The 17,160-nt window shown below is 32.6% G+C and overlaps 1 protein-coding gene across 1 annotated transcript in view; it reads right to left on the reverse strand.

Moving 5' to 3' along the window:
- Positions 1-3,484: 3,484 nt before the first annotated feature.
- Positions 3,485-17,160, reverse strand: part of STPG2 (sperm-tail PG-rich repeat containing 2) — a gene marked incomplete at its 3' end in the record, with an annotated part of 269,635 nt that continues 255,959 nt past the window's right edge. Inside the window, exon 9 of the mRNA XM_011972945.1 lies at positions 3,485-3,644. Within this exon, the coding sequence (XP_011828335.1) occupies positions 3,485-3,644 (160 nt within the window). The remainder of the gene's footprint in view (positions 3,645-17,160) is intronic.

The raw sequence follows: 17,160 nt of genomic DNA on the forward strand, positions 1-17,160 counted from the left end.
TAAGAAACACTGATATAAATTTACACTTTCAACACAGTGTATGAGGGTCCTCAATTTTCCACGTTCTCAATGATGTTTATATCCATTTTCTTTTTAAATTTGTCAAGCATACCCCTGCCCCCAACCCATGACTAAAAACATGTCAATATGAGAGATAAAGTGATGCTTAAATACTTTTCCACTTAACAATTTCACTTTACCTGAGTTGGATCAATCACAAAATCATTTACATATCCATTAATTAAAACTTGGTGTAATAAGAAAAGACTGCTTTATAATGTGATATGCCTAATTTAATTATTTCTTCATTAAACAATTCTACTGTGTTTTATTAGTCACACAACACTAAAGGATATACAATACACTGATTGTGGATGTACTATTTCCTTCTTTAATTTAGACTAATGAAAATGACTTTTGTCCCTCTTAAGTATATTCCAAAAAACTTTACTTATAAATAAAACCATTTTCATATTTTGAAATAAAGATCTAAAATAATTTGAAATAAATACATGGCTATAACATGAGTTATTAAATGTCTTATAAGTTCCATAAATCCCATGAGATTATAATTATTCACATATGCATCAACCTCAGTTCTTAATACTTTTACCTAAAAATGTAAGATATCCAGTAATCAATTTTAATTTTCCAATAATTCTCTATATAGATAGAAAGATAACAATGTACATTTTTAAGTTCTATGAGGCACAGCATTCTTTCTAGTAATGTAATGACCCAAGTAACAAATATGCATATCATGCTCTCCAAATTAAGTCAGACAATCTTATAGTTTCATTTATGTGTACACATATGTATACATATAACAATACTAAATAATTTTATCTAATGTATAAGAAATTTTGCATCCAACTAAAAAAGGTCTTTCCATTGCTATTAAAGCAAAACAAAATTACCAATGTTTAATAGAGAAATAATAGGGTAAAGAAACTTCTTTTCTTATTTTGTTACTAAGAACATTATGATATGAAAGGCCATCATTCATAAGATAAACATTGACCCACAGCATATAACAAATAGAATTATTATCACTAGATCTTTTGATTATATAATGATTTTTTAAAAATCAAATGATGTCATGTATTAGCTGTCTCTAGCAAAAGTTAGAGTCAAAATTACAAACAAAAATGGATTATTTTCATTTTAAAGCAAAAACAATTAGTATGTATATATTAATATTAAAAAGAATAGACAATTCTTTGTTATATTGATCAAAAAAAAAAAGTAAAACTCTATTTAAAAATTAGGAACCTATTTAGAGACTTGATAATATCGCACTTGAATCTTGTCCTTGATTAGATCAATGTAACAGAGTCTAGACAAAGGAAAGTTAATCTTCAATTACCAGAATACAGCATGATATTAATTGAACTGGCCCTGGGCACCTACTAAATCTATGTTAAAGCAGTATTTTGGATGGTATACCTTAAAGGTAGCAGATTAAATTTAAAAGAATAATTCCATAATTACTACAATATCTACATGTCAGAGGATATAAAATTTCATATATCATGATATCAGATAATAGCCTCAGAGGTCCATATGGCTTTTTCTAATGTGTTGATTATAGAGGCATGTGGGGTTTCTGTTATTATCCCTTTGAAGTATGGGCCACTTTAAGATGCAGGATAGCAAACTTCATGAATTACTGGTATTAACCAACGTGATAAGCTCTTTTCATTTCACAAGCTGTCTACTCTGCAGTTGTACAGTGACTTTGACAGTCACTATGTCTTTGACTTCCAAATAATAACTGTCTTCCAAATGAAGATATTTCCCTTACCTCTCAAATTCTGTTAGAAGCTAGTGTTGGCTTAACGTTAAGAAGAAACATGTTTCATATTACGATAAGATCTTATACTTCAAAGGAGCTTCAAAGGTTCTGAAAATGACTTTGAAATATAGTTCTCATTAATCTTTTGTATTCTCATGAGGCAAGTAGGTGGCAAATATCTCAATTGTGAAAAATAGAAACTAATGAAAGAATTAGCTAATTTGCTTGCTCTATGCTAAATACTGAAGCAATGAAAAGTCTTTCAATCCTGGCACTTAACTGAAACTCTTACTTTGCATTCCATGTGTAAGAATTTTTATGCAAAGGAGAGTAAAGGAAGACAGACAAAAAATATCAGGAAACATGATACTCAACATAATCTACTTCATGAGACCCTGAGATTAATATTATTTCTTATTTAATTGATTGTGCTTGATGATGGCAATGGTGCTGAAATTTCAAAGAACTTATTTCCCTGGGTAACCACATTTGAGTGTAATCAGGGACACACTACAGGAGTTTGAATCCTACTTCACAGCAAAGCTAAAACCTCACAAAATCAACCATGGTGTAATAACTCGAGAAGAAAAAGAAAATAAAAAGTAAAACTTCAACTTAAAATGGATCTATAGGCTGGCAATATGCCTGATTCTTAAAAGGCAGTGAGAAACAAAGCTCAGTTTCTCAGGTTGTCCAAGTATTATTTGCTGGATAAGTTACATTCTCCTGTTTTAGTTTTTCATTAAAAACTTTGGAAAAAAGAGTTTCTTCATTCTGTTTCATTTTTTTTCTCCATAGTCTCATAAAAATTCACTACAACAGTTTGGTTACATAGTGGGAATACACTTGTAAATTACTGTTGAAAATGATTGTTCTTGTTCTCTATCTAGTCTTCCTGTGTAAAATAGCATAATAACTGACTTATTTTCATTTCCAGCAAAAGTTACTGTATTCATTTTTAGAACAAGAATGGTTACTGATAGCTAAGACTATCCAAATTTTAAAAATTAAAATTATTTTTGGAATTGTAAATGCTCAAATAAATGTTTATCTTTTTATATAGTTGCTTTCTTTATATTTGGAAAAAGAATAAAAATAATTCTGTACAACTGGCTTGATGTATATCTTCTATATGACTTATTTTCCAAATGAGGGTAAAGTGCCTTTCTCCTCTTACAACTTTAGCATGTTATGAGTTCTGTTTTTTTTTTTTTCCCTAATAGAATGCTGGATGACTTTATTAGTTTTAGTAAAAGTGGTAAAATTGTCTTTGGTAAAATTAAGAGACATAACCCACCCTCCCCAAAAATTTTCTTACATTTGAAAAAATAACTTTAATCTTCTACTGAATAAGTATTTTCTCTTTTTGGTTCTTGTCCTACACACTTAAGAGAGGCACAGTAAATGCAAATGTGTGTTTACAATTACAGTAAGTCCTCAATAACATCATGGATGGGTTCTCGGAAAATGCGACTTTAAGTAAAACGATGTACAACACAGCAGGTCCTCAAATAATGTTGATTAATTCAATGTTATATTGTTAAAGCACTGATGAGAAAAATGGTTTGTTATAAATTATTTTGCTTAACTTTTCAGTCTCCACGAACCTATCAATAATTCTAGCTATTTTAATACGGAAACCTTAGAATTTTTTTTCCTCGTAGCTTTATAAGGACTATCTAGACTTACCTGGCCCATCAGTTGTTTTTTCTAGGCACCGAGGAGTTGCACTAAGAAAAGAGGCATGTTTTCTTTTAGCCACTAAACTACGAGGTGGCATATATTTATGCTTAACTTGAGACATCTCATATGATTTGTGTACATCATAGCTGCCTGGCGCTGGAATAACCTGAAAAAAATTTTAATAGATGAGCATAAATATATCTTATATAGAAAATATCCAAGAAGATATCAGATGGATGGTTACAGTAAGTAATGAGTAGAAAAATCCTAAAACTTTTATTAATTAAACATTAAAACTAGAAACTTAAAAAAGAATTCTTAAATCTATGCCTAATAAAAATGTAAATTTACTTGCCAAAACTAAAGTAAAATAAACACAAGTATGAACTTTAGGATCATTTTCTTTAAAAAACAGCTTTCATGATATAAATCAAATATATTCAATTTAATCATGAAAATCAAATTGCTTACAAGAATGAGAACAATGATTACCTGTTTTCCTAGGCAGCAGAACTATTCCTGCTTTACTGTTCTAAGTGAACATACTTTACTTATTCTACAAAATGAGACTGCTTATTTCATTTTTAATAATTACAATTAAGTTAGAAGGCTTCCTCTTTCATTATTTATGGTTCTTTATATAAACTGCAGTCATAGTAACATTTTTAATCAACATGAACCCACATGGATATTAATAAATATAATAATAATACTAAACTAAATGAAATATAAGTGCCATGTATTTGTTGGACAAGTAATGCCTTAAACAATTAGCTAATTATCTCAGTGAAAACTTTTAAAAACTAATTTTCCTCAAATTATAACATATTCCTTTGAAATTTGTTCACCTAGATTATGTATAAAGACTAAAACTTTTTAAGTGTTAATGATTTCCCAGTAGGCAGGAAAGTGTTACGGCGAAGCACGTGGACTCTGGCATTAGATTTCCTAGGTTCCAAATATCTGCTGCTGACTAGCTTTGTGACCTCAAGCAAGCCACTTACCCTCTGTGATCCTGAGTTTTTGCATATGTAAAGTGAGAAAAATGATCGTACTTATTTCATAATATTATTCTGAGGATTAAATGAGTTAAAATGAGTAAAGTACTTAGTTTGGTACCTGTTTCTATAAAAGGATTAAGTGAATCTTACTATTCTAGAAAACTTAATTTCAATGCAAAAAAAAAAAAAAAAAAAAAAAGGCTGAACAGTCAGGGTTTGAACTAACAGGGAAGTATTTTAAAGTTTCAAATAAGTCAAACAAAATTGGATACTGAGAAAGCATACTTTTGAAGTCCCTCTAGGAGCCATATTTTAGAAAACATATTTTTTCTTGTTCCTTACATCCATATTATCACCCTCGAGCATATGCTAACATTACCTCCCACTTCCAAAGAATCACAAAATATGGTAAGATCATGACTAGGATAGGGGATTCTTACATGAAATCCCCACTTCTGGTTTGAGTCCCATGTTAAACATGAAATGTCATGATAGGTAAGTCATCTAAGAAATGCTGGAAACCATTTTCTTTTTGCCTGCATCAAGAGTATATAGAGTAAGGTAGGTGGAAAATAAGCAATAGAGGCAATATTTCCATAGATGATTTGTGTATCTTTTGGGGCTGCCTCTATAGTATGTGAAAAGAAACTGGAAGAGATTATAAAAACACAAAGAGATCCTGTGCATACAATATGCCCAGTGTAAACAGGAAAGCTTTGCGAAGACCTTGATCATGCCTACTATGACTTTAGTTTTCTTATCAGAAGCCATAATTGTTCCCACTTCCCATAAACCACCCTACCTGGTGTCACCATCTATTTCTTCTTCCAGTGCCTAGACTGGATATAATTCATAAGTTTGGCTACTGCCATACAGAAACTATTTTTTTAATAACTTGAAGCAAAGACAAGAAACTGCATCAGTGATCAGTATTCTTCAACAATAGTTTGTTCACACCTGGAAAAGTTTGTCAAACTAGTTCCTTAAATTCAGTAGATTCACTGCCTCTCCTACTAATCCAATATATATTACCCTTGTTCATAACAACCTCTACCTATGCATATTTATTCTTCTCTGAAATTTATTCCCTGCTTGTCTACTTTACTGATGTTCCTTCCTCTTTCTACTCATCTTAAATTCTCATTTTATTTGACCAAGAGATTAACATTTCAAGTAAATATCCTAAGCTGATGATTAATAGGACAAATCTGAAATTCTGTCTAGTAACAATAATTTAAACAATATCTATGTACTGTATAGTACCTTAAATCAGTTGAATATCATGTCGGGGAAATAGTATTTGTAGATGAGATCATCAAATTTGTTGGTGATTCTTTATACATCACAGAAAATAAAGAAGGGACATGAAAAATGGATATAATAGACATTTCTCATGGTTTTTTTTTTTTTCTTTTTGGCTTATTGCATGACTTTTTTCTCATGCCAATATTTAAATCCTGTTCTTGCATTTGGGAAACTCCACATTATACAGCAGAGAATCTGGGTCCCAACACAAAAGCTAAAAATGTCTGGCTCTCATCTTCCTGGCCTCATTTTTTAGCTAGAACATGAATCCTTGTCCTAGGCTTAGTGTCCTGACTTCCTCATCCGGAAAACAAAAGCCCTACCCTAAAATAACATAAGGAAGCATAAAATTTGTATAATTAATGTGCATAAAATTCTTAAAATGTTTTCTGATACATAAGGAGTACCAGTGTTGGCTTTCATTGCTATCATCATTGCCATTGGCATTATTATCTTTATTAGGTATGGGACTACGTGAACCCCTCAGTAATATCTCCCTTGCCTGAAGAGAGATGCTAATGGGATATTAAAAGGGAAGTCTCTAGTATTTTAAGCTACAAACAAATCAAAAGTAGTTAAGTTGTTGAGAATCACATAAAGACAATGTTCCAGGAAGTGTAAAAAAATTTCACTGGTTTCAACTACTTCAAAGGAAGGTGGGTCAGCCTGTTTGTATTTTGGCAAAACCAAATCACGCACCTTCTGAATTTATTCATTTCTGTCAAGTCAAAGTCCCTGTAAAATTCTACATGCTCAATACCATGCAACAACTCACTTAAAACTCAAGCCTGACTGACCTGTAACCCCATAGACCAAGAGATTAACGTTTCTTTGTCTGATTTTATACAAATTCAGAATTAGTATGAAAAAGATTCAGCATTTCCAACTGAATGAAATTGGAAAAATTCAGTTTTTCCAGAATCAAGAGGTTTCAGGAGGTATGAAACCTCCCAATTTCATACACATTCAGAATTTTTCCAATTTCATTGAATGTTCCCTGCTATTTTGACATATGAAATTACATATACTCTCTGATCTCAGACATGTGAAACTGCATGTAGGCTCTGATCTTCAAAAACCTTGGTTACAAAACATCAACAAGTAAACCCCTCAGCCACAGAAAGGAATGGAGCATTCAATTCCTAAATTGTCTGCCATGCTGTAGCACATTGCAAATAAAGATTGACCTCAAGTTTTAGTCTCAGAATAAAATTTTCCTTTACCATGCTATGGTAAAAGATCTGGAAATATTTTTGTTTCATATTCATTTTGAATAGTAGTTTTACTAAATATAGAATTTTTGCTTGAAATTTTTTACTCTCAGCCTTTTGCATGTCACTTCACTAATTTCTGACTTCCACTGATTCTGATGAGAAGTCTACAATTAGTGATATTGTTTCCACTACATAAGTTTCCTTTTTCTTGTTGCTTTCAAGATGTTACCTTTGTTCTCTTTCACTAGTTTGACTATAATGTGTGTAAGTGTGAGTTCTCCTTAAATATATTGTACTTGGAGTTCACTGAACTTCCTGGATTCATAGATTAGTGTTTTTTTATTACATTTGGAGAGATTTCAGCAATTATGTCTTCAAATATTTTTCTGCTCCTTTCTTTCTCACTTCTCCTTCTGGGACTTTTATTATCCATATGCTGAAATATTTGACCTTGACCCACAGGTCTCAAACTACTCATACTGTTCAATCTTGTTCTCTGTTTCTCATATTCAATGATTTCTATTGATCTATCTTTCAGTTCATTAATTATGTCTTCTGTCCTCTCAAATCTCCTGAGCCCAGTTAGTAAATTTTTTATTTATGTTTTTGTACTTTACAACTTTAGAATTATTTTTGTTCTTTTGTTTGTTTCTTTGCTTGCTTCTATTATCTACTGAAATTCTCTATTGGCTCACTGCTAGCGTGTTTTTCTTTAATTATTTAATCATAAGTTCTATTAATTTTTTGAAAAAAATTTTAATAGCTGATATTTACATATCTAATAAGTTTTGGTTGAAACGTGGACACTGTAAGATGAGATAGCAACTCTGGATTATTTTTTTCTTTAATGAGATTTGTTGTCCATTTCACCTAAGTTTTCAAATTTCAAATTTGTTAATAATGAAAACTGTTTGCTTTTTGCTTTCAGGATCTGTAGAGATGTCCTTTTCATTTCTGAAATTCGTCATTTAAGCCATTTCTCATTTTTTCTTACTAAGTAACATTATAAAGTGGTTTATTCTATTCGATCTCTTTAGAATAGATGTATCTAAATATATATGTTTATCTTTACGCTTGAATTTGTTTCTTTCTCCTTAAAGTTATTTATGTCAGTATTTGCTTTGCATATATGTGGAACTGTGCATACAAATTTAACTTATCATATTATTCTGGTTAATTAAACATTTTAAAAACATTGACCGATCATGACCATTTACTTCTAAATTGCTTTTTGTTTTAACATAATTTATCTGGAATCAAAATAGCTACTCCTGGATTTCCACCAATGAGTAAGTTTTGATAAACCATTACTGATAAACAGTTAAGGTTTGATAAACCTTGGCATTAAATTTCAGAAATAGTAAAATTTTTAAATTATTGTTTGAAAGATATCAGAGATTGGTAATAATAGGAGGATTTTTGTGCTCAATTCCAAAAAGTAGAAGAGACCTTCCTATGTAAACTGAGATTACAAACTGTATTCCATTCCTGTGGGCATTACTAAGTCTGGGCAAGGGCTAAAGACTGGTATTGTCACAGATTATTCAAAGAGTAAAAGGAATTTGTGGGGCGTTTGAAAGTCACATGGTATAGCATGACTATGAGAGAATAAAGGCTGAGAGAAGGGAGCCTGAACTTCTGAACCTGAACCTCAGCCTAAACTCAGAGGAGCCTGAACTCATCATCACTGATTCTTTACTATGAAATATTTACTGAATATTGAAGCAGGCAAAAGGATAGAGGTCTGGACTGGAAAGACAGAGTAAAATCTCCTGTAATCTAGTGATGCCTAGGAGACAACGTCACACTAGAGCTATGACTGACAATAAATACAAGTTTCTTCCTCAAGATAGTTGCCATATTTTGAATCTAAATGGGATACAAAGCTAAAGTTGAGAACACTGAAGGGTTGAATATGCAGGAAAGAAGGGAAAGGGAACTTCAGACTCTCAATCAAAAAACCAGGAAGGCGACCGGGCGCCGTGGCTCACACCTGTAATCCCAGCACTTTGGGAGGCCGAGGTGGGTGGATCACGAGGTCAGGAGTTCGAGACCATCCTAACCAACATGGTGAAACCCCATCTCTATCAAAAATACAAAAATTAGCCAGGCATGGTGGCACGTGCCTGTAGTCCCAGCTACTCAGGCGGCTGAGGCAGGAGAATCACTTGAACCCAGGAGGTGGAGGTTGCAGTGAGCCGAGATCGTGCCACTGCACTCCAGCTTGGCAGCAGTGTGAAACTTTGTCTCAAAAAAAAAAAAAAAAAAAAAAAAAGGCAACATAGAGGGCACAGGACCACAAAAGCAGAGTGAAATATCAGTCTTTGCTTAGGAGACAAGCAAACTTACTGGAAACTTACTGGAAAGAAAAGCCTGCAACAACATGCAGTAGGTCTAATAGCAAGATGTATATGAAAGAAATTCATACAATACACTGGAGTTAAAATTCTGAGCAATTAAACCAGAACTACTTCCTCTTTCAAGTTACGAAATAAATGTTCTTCCATTTCTGTGCATGTATATCTTATAACTTGTTCTAGCTGTTATTTCGTAGTTAAGTATATTCTAGTCTAAAATTTTATTTCAAATTCCTAAATACATAATTTTAAGTCACATATAACTTCTTTTACAATGAAGCTTGTCATTATCATTGAAGTGACTTAAGAAAACTTCAAACTTTCAATCAAAACTTTCAAGCAAAATCTTTAATCAAATATATATGGTGAAAAACTTTATGGACTATAAATACAGTTACGTTTGCCTAAATATTCAGAAAACTTTCTTTAAGCAGTTTGCCAATCTGCTTATCCAAATTGCTTAAATTTGGTTCTATAAAGAAGAAAGGCATTTCAGATGATAATCAAATTATCTTTGTTTTACATGTTGCAAATTATAATTACTAATGTCATCCTTGCCATTTTAAGCATCTCTAATATTCATCATTGTAAACATATGCCTCGTAAAATACATGACTTAGAAAGGAATGTGTTATTTTGATAGGAAAAAAAATATTTTAAAATATATACAAAATTATAGTATTAATTGCAAGCAATACGTAAAAATTGAAAATATTGACTTTATTTCCATCCTCTCCTTGCATACTGGAAAAGACCATTTAGGCCAATGTTGTTTTATGAAAGGAATTAGAATTGCCTGGAAAAATGATACTTCAAAGCTCAGTAAAAAATAACAAAAAGTACTGATAGTCAAAATCACATAGGCAAGAACACAACGGACTTAACCTAGTTCCTGCAACATAACATTATGCTAGTCATATTTGAATCACAAAGTTTCAGTTGTGTTCTGGACATTTGCACTTCATTATCCTCAGATAGCCTTAAAATAAAACTTATTATCTTCCCTTACCTCCAACTACCAAATGATGTTTCTTTCCTCAGTGACTTACAAAAAATTTCTATGTTCAGCCAAGCCTAAAAATACAAAGCTGGCTTTTACTTTTGTTCACCTTTCTCTCGCATATCTACAAATGACCAAGGTTATATCTATTGTAACCTCTCTCACCTTAGACTTTTCTGTCCTTCACTACTACAAAGATCCTGGCATGGGCTCCAAAATACTTATTACTTGGCAGTTGGACTACCTGCCTATTTTAGCTTTAGGTCTTTTAGTCCACAACTATTTGCATGCTAGTAGCCAATAAATTATTGCACTAAAAATGACATAAACCTGCTAAAAACCCCCACTGGCTCCCCAGTGCCTATGGGAAAAAAATTCAGGAAACTCTCCTTGGCATCCAAAGCCTCTTTTCAATTTGAAGGCAAATTTACAACTGTAAAAGCCAGTTCAAGTAGAATCTCTTTCATTAAGCATTCTCGAGAACCTTCCCTAGAAGTGATATCTTACTCTTCTGAATTCTTTTATTATTCATTATTTGCATAAATATATAAACATAAATAGCACACTGAACAAATATACTATATATATTTGAACATTTACTACTTTGTTTATATAAGGGCAAGAAGTAGATAAAACTGTCTGATGAGAAGGAAGACAAAATTTCCTCAGATAAGATTCAATGTACCCTTCAAATTTATGGAATAATTTTTCTATTATTCTCTCAAATTAGTGAAAAATGACAGTAGGAATCTAGGGATATACAAGCTCCATAATATCATCCAGTATTTAGGTCCTTTCATGTTTTTTGCTGCATCGTATTTAGGTTGTGACCCTCATCCTTATATTCTCTCAAGATATTGACTGTAGGTCCTGTCATAATGTTTTTATTTCAAAAATAAAGCAGAGAAAGGGTAAAAAGCAAAAATTGTTTAACAACTATAAAAGTCTTTTCTGAAGTCTTTTCTGAAAGCCTAAGCTAGTAACTTCTGCTTTTTTTGCATTGGTTAAAAGTGTGCCAAATAACCACCCTCAAGCTGCAAGGGAACCCTGAAAAAGTAGTTGCTTTACCTGGGCACATTGTTATTCTAAATAAAATTGGGTTCTGTTAGCAAGAAAGAAAGAATAAATGAATATTGAGTAAGAAACTAATAATCTCAGTCATAATAGCTCTCTGTTTTTGAGGTCATTAGAACTGTAAAAAGTTAACTCACTTCAGAAACCATGTGTAATATTGAAATATCTTTGTCAAAAGCTTTCTGACCATGGTTTATTCATTCACTTTAGTCTCTAATTCTTGTTGATCCTTTGGGTCTCAAATCTTCCCTGAATTCATTAGCTCTTTCAGCTCTGATATGTTCTCACAATACAGAACTTTTAACTTTGCAACAGTTATTACATTTGCAATTAAACAAGTCTCTAATTACTTGTTTACTATCACCCATCCCCATAGGAATGAGAGAGCTCCTTGAGTGTTCAGAAAGCCTCTATTTTGCATATCATTGTATCTCCCAGAATGGCAAATGTCTTTGCAAACAGTAAGTGATTGACACATATTTTTTAATCAATGAATGAATATGTGAGTTATGAGTGCGTGAATGAGTCTAACAGTATCTGTCTACCTTGAGGCTGTTTTAGCCTTGTTGTTGAGTTCTTCCATAACAGTAGGGCTGACACTATGCCTTTAAAATATTTTCAACCCATACAATGCTTAAATTTACCTCAAATGCAATCAGTTCTATATTCTTTATTTAGCAAAGCCTAAAAATACAAAGCTAGTTTTTTCTTTTGTTCACCTTTCTGTGTTGTATAAATATTTTTCAAACACTGCTTTCGCTAAGGATGTTCCTGTTTCTAATAAAGGTAGATATAATTTATAATCTCAGAAATGATATAGAAGTAGGAATATGTCCATTAAAACTTTGATCAAGGACTAACTTTCACAAAATCATTACAGAGTGTCTCCAGGTAATTAAATTTGATTAATATTTAATGTGAGATGCATTTTCTTCTCTTTGCTATCAAAAAGTAGACTGACTTTTAATGCTTAAGTTTTCACGACCACCTTTGACATTAGGTTTATAGAAAAAAAAATGTGTATCTCAGCATATTAAAGTAAAATACAAGAACAGAAATGGCCTATATAACCTTTCTCTTCCTGCAAATGCTAATGCTACTGAGGCAGAGAATAAGCAGATTATCGCCAATTATAATATATCTAATTGACATAATATCCATTCTTCAGAGTTCCACTTTTAGTCTAAAAGTTAATTCTTTTGTAATGTTGAATGTAAAGACAGAGAAATCCTTTAAAAAGGATATAATTGCTCCTAGTACCAGTTGAACAGATTTGGATATGGCATTAAAAATCACCTTGATAAACTTGAAGTAAATTTTGAACATAAGTTGTGAGAGATGTGTGAATTTAAACAGCAGAGTTAGGAAAATTATTCATTAACCCTAGAGAAATGTCTACAAGTAAGATTCCAATCAATTTATGTTCATACTTTTTAAAATCAAATGAATCTTAACATCATCTACTTTGGTTCAGTATGGCAAGAAACATCCCTTGCACATAAATAGGAATCATTTTAAGGTAGTGCTACTAAAATACCACAGAACTTGAAGTCAGAATTGCTGGGTTATATTTACAGCCTTATTATTAACTTTTAAAAAGCCCTCAAGAACCTCACTTGCTCATTTACACCCCCCACCATGAAGTATGTGGAAGGTCACTGTGCACAAGGCATTTCTCTGTATTATTTATCCTGTGAGATTGTCAGTGAGATGAATTGTAGAACTACTCATATTTGGAACCTGCCTCCACCATAGTAAGGGTAATGGTGGGCAGGATGATCCAGCCTTTCTTTTCTAAGCTACAAATATCTCAACATCCCATTATCCACTTCAAAAACAATTATGTAGTTATATTTAGACAGAGAATAGTAATGGTGGTAACAGGGAGAAATACACTATGCATAAGGTAAAGAGAAAGGAGAAAAATCAAGATGAGTACGACAAGGTATGGAACAACAAGAACAGAACATTGTCTAGACAGAGACATATAGATTCCTGATAATATTCACCACACTCCCAAGGTAACTATGTTTTCCATGTTATGACACATAGATTGTAGATCTCAATAGAAAAAAGCAAATTGCACATTTGAATTGCAGGAAATCTAATTATTCTACCCTAATGTTCCTATAAATAAATATATTTTCTAATGAATGAAATATATTTTCAATACTCCCATCTGCTGCCAGATTTATAGTGCTTATGTGACATCAAAAAATTGTGAAAGTTCATGTATACTTTTGAAACAAACCTGCATGTTCTGCACATGTACCCCAGAACTTAAAGTAAAATAAAAAATTTTAAAAGAATATCGAAATAAAAATTGTGCAAGTTAGCTTACATTTCATGTCAAATTTAATAACACATTTTTTAGTGACATTAAATGTTTCTTGATTAAATAAACAAAAAAAGAAGAAGAAAGCATTCAATAAAAAGACTCCAAGGACGCTATAACTATTTTCCACCATCACATTTAAAAGCTATAGTTATTTAAAACAACCAAAATACTTTTAACTTCATATGAATCAAAAACAGATCATTTAAAAAAAAATGTGTGAATATCCTTACTTCTTCCTTCCCTTCTCTTGAAGAATTTGGTAGGCTGTTTCCCCTGCTGTATAAACAAAATGCTATGGAAGTGATACTGTTTTTATTTTTTTATTTAGAAACTGGGTCTCATTCTCTCACCCAGGCTGGAGTGTAGTGACATGATCATAGTTCACTGCATCTTCAAGCTCCTGGGCTTGAGAGCTCCTCCCCCGTCAGCCTCCTGAGTAGCTGGAACTACAAGCACATGCCACCATGCCTAACTAATTTGGGGCTTTTTTGTGGGGAATTTTGTGTGTTTTTTGTTGTTGTTTATTTGTTTTTTAAATATAACATTTTGTCATCTTTCCCAGGCTGGTCTTGAACTCCTGGGCTCTAGTGATCCTCCTGCCTTGGTTTGCCAAAGTGCTGGGTTTATAGGTGTGAGCCACTATTCTTAAATGCTACTCTATTTTAGTATCTGTCTATCAGCCTAACAACAAACATTTATAGTCTTTCCTATGCACTGGAGTTAATGTCTACCAGTAGTAAAGGTTATGGCCCCTGAAGCTGCGTTTCTGGGATCAGTCCCTGAGTCAACATTTTTGCTGGCCATATAACCATATAACCATATAACCATGATCAAATTATATGTCTCAATTTTCTCATCTGTAAAATGGGTCTAATAATAATAATAGCTTCTATCTCTTGGGTTGTAAAGATTAAATGAGTTAATATACGTAGCACACAAGGCACATAAATAAGCACTACTTAAACTTTAGTTATTGTTAAATAATAATGTAATACAATGTATCATATATTATATATAATTTATATAATATGTATAATTATTATACCTCATTTATTTCGTTCTTTATTTACACTAGTAAATATTCATTCAATTAAAAGTATTTTTAAAAACATGGGGATCAGGGAAAAAAACAGACATGAGAAACACAACAAAGTACAAAATGGCAGGTATCAAGGTATCAATTCTACCATATCAATAATGACATTACACGTGAATGTATTACACAATCAAAGGCAGGTACCGGTTTTATTAGATTTTTTTTTTTTTTCATCAACTTTTAAGTTAAGTGGTACATGTGCAGGATGTGCTGGTTTGTTATGTAGGTAAACAAGTGCAATTTTGGTTTGCTGAACAGATCATCCCATCACCTAGGTATCAAGCCCAGTATCCATTAGATACTCTTCCTGATGCTCTCCCTCCCCCAACCTCCTGCCTCCAATAAGGCCCCAGTGTGTGTTGTTCTCCACCATGTGTCCATGAGTTCTCATCATTCAGCTCCCACTTATAAGTGAGAACATGTGGTATTTAGTTTTCTGTTCCAGGGTTAGATAGCTGAATATAATGGCTTCCAACTCCATTAATGATCCTGCAAAGGATGTAATCTCATTCCTTTTTATGGCTGCATTATACTCCATGGTGTATATGTACCACATTTTCTTTATCCAGTCTATCATTGAGGGGCATTTGAGATGATTCCACATCTTTGCTATTATAAATAGTGCTGCAACAAATATACGCATGAATGTATTTCCCTGCTTAATAATAGAATCATTTATATTCATTTAGGTATATTCCCAGTAATAAGATTGCTGAGTCAAATGCTATTTCTACCTCTAAGTCTTTGAGGAATCGCCACAGGTATTTCACAGTAGTTGAACTAATTTATACTGCCACCAATAGATGGTATCTCATTGTGGTTTTGATTTCCAGTTCCCTGATGATCAGTGAGGTTGAGCTTTTTTTCCTGTGTTTGTCTTCTGCATTTATGTCTTCTTTTGAGAAATGTCTGTTCATGTCCTTCGCCTACTTTTTAATAAGGTTTATTTTTTCCTTGTAAACTTAAGTTCCTCTAGACTCTGATTATTAGACCTTTGTCAGATAGATTAATTGCAAAAATTTTCTCCAATTCTGTAGGTTGCCTGTTCACTCTGATGATAGTTTCTTTTGCTGTGCAGAAGCTCTTTAGTTCAATTAGATCCCATTTGTCAATTTTGGCTTTTGTTGCAATTGCTTTCAGCGTTTTCATCATGAAATCTTTGTCCATGCCTATGTCCTAAATGGTATTGCCTAGATTTTCTTCTAGGGTTTTTATAGTTTTGGGTTTTACATTTAAGTCTTTAATTCATCTTGCATTAATTTTTGAAGATAGTATAAGAAAAAGGTCCAGTTTCAATTTGCTGCACATGGCTAGCCAGTTCTTGCAGCACCATTTGTTAAATAGGAAATTTTTTCTCCATTGCTTGTTTTTGTCAGGTTTGTCAAATATCAGATGGCTGTAGGTGTGTGGTCTTAATTCTGAGTTATCCATTCTGTTCTATTCCTCTATGTGTCTGTTTTTGCACCAGTACCATGTTTTGTTTACAGTAGCCCTAGACTATAGTTTGAAGTCAGGTAGCCTGATGCCTCCAGCTATGTTATTTTTGCTTAGGATTTTCTTGGCTATTTGACCACTTTTTTAGTTGCATATGAATTCTGAAATAGTTTTTTCTAACTCTGTGGAGAATGTCAATGGTGGCTTAATGGAAATAGCATTGAATCTATAAATTACTTTGGGCAGAATGGCTATTTTCATGATACTGATTCTTATCCATGAGCATGGAATGTTTTTCCATTTGTTTGTGTACTCTCTGATTTATTTGAGCAGTGATTTGTAGTTCTCCTTAAAGAGATCCTTCACTTCCCATGTTAGCTGTATTCCTGGGTATTTTATTCCTTTTTAACAATTGTGAATAGGAGCTTACACATGATTTGGCTCTCAGCTTACCTGTTGTTGGCATATAGGAATGCTGGCAATTTTTGCACATGGATTTTGTATCCTGAGAGTTTGCTGAAGTTGTTTATGAGCTTAAGAAGTTTTTGGACTGAGACAATGATATTTTCCAGATATAGGATCATGTCATCTGCAAACAAAGATAATTGTACTTCCTTTCTTCCTATCTGAATATGCTTTATTTCTTTTTCTTGCTTGATTTCCCTGGCCAGAATTTCCAATACTATGTTGAAGAGAAGTGGAGAGAGAGAGCATCCTTGTCTTGATTTTCAAGGGGAATGTTTCCAGGTTTTGTTCATTTGGTACAATATTGGCTGTGGGTTTGTAACATATGGCTCTCATTATTTTGAAGTATGTTATTTCAATACCTACTTCATGGAGTGTTTTTAACATGAAGAGATGTT

The sequence above is a fragment of the Mandrillus leucophaeus genome, unplaced genomic scaffold, assembly GCF_000951045.1.
Source record: "Mandrillus leucophaeus isolate KB7577 unplaced genomic scaffold, Mleu.le_1.0 Scaffold1321, whole genome shotgun sequence".
NCBI lineage: Eukaryota > Metazoa > Chordata > Mammalia > Primates > Cercopithecidae > Mandrillus > Mandrillus leucophaeus.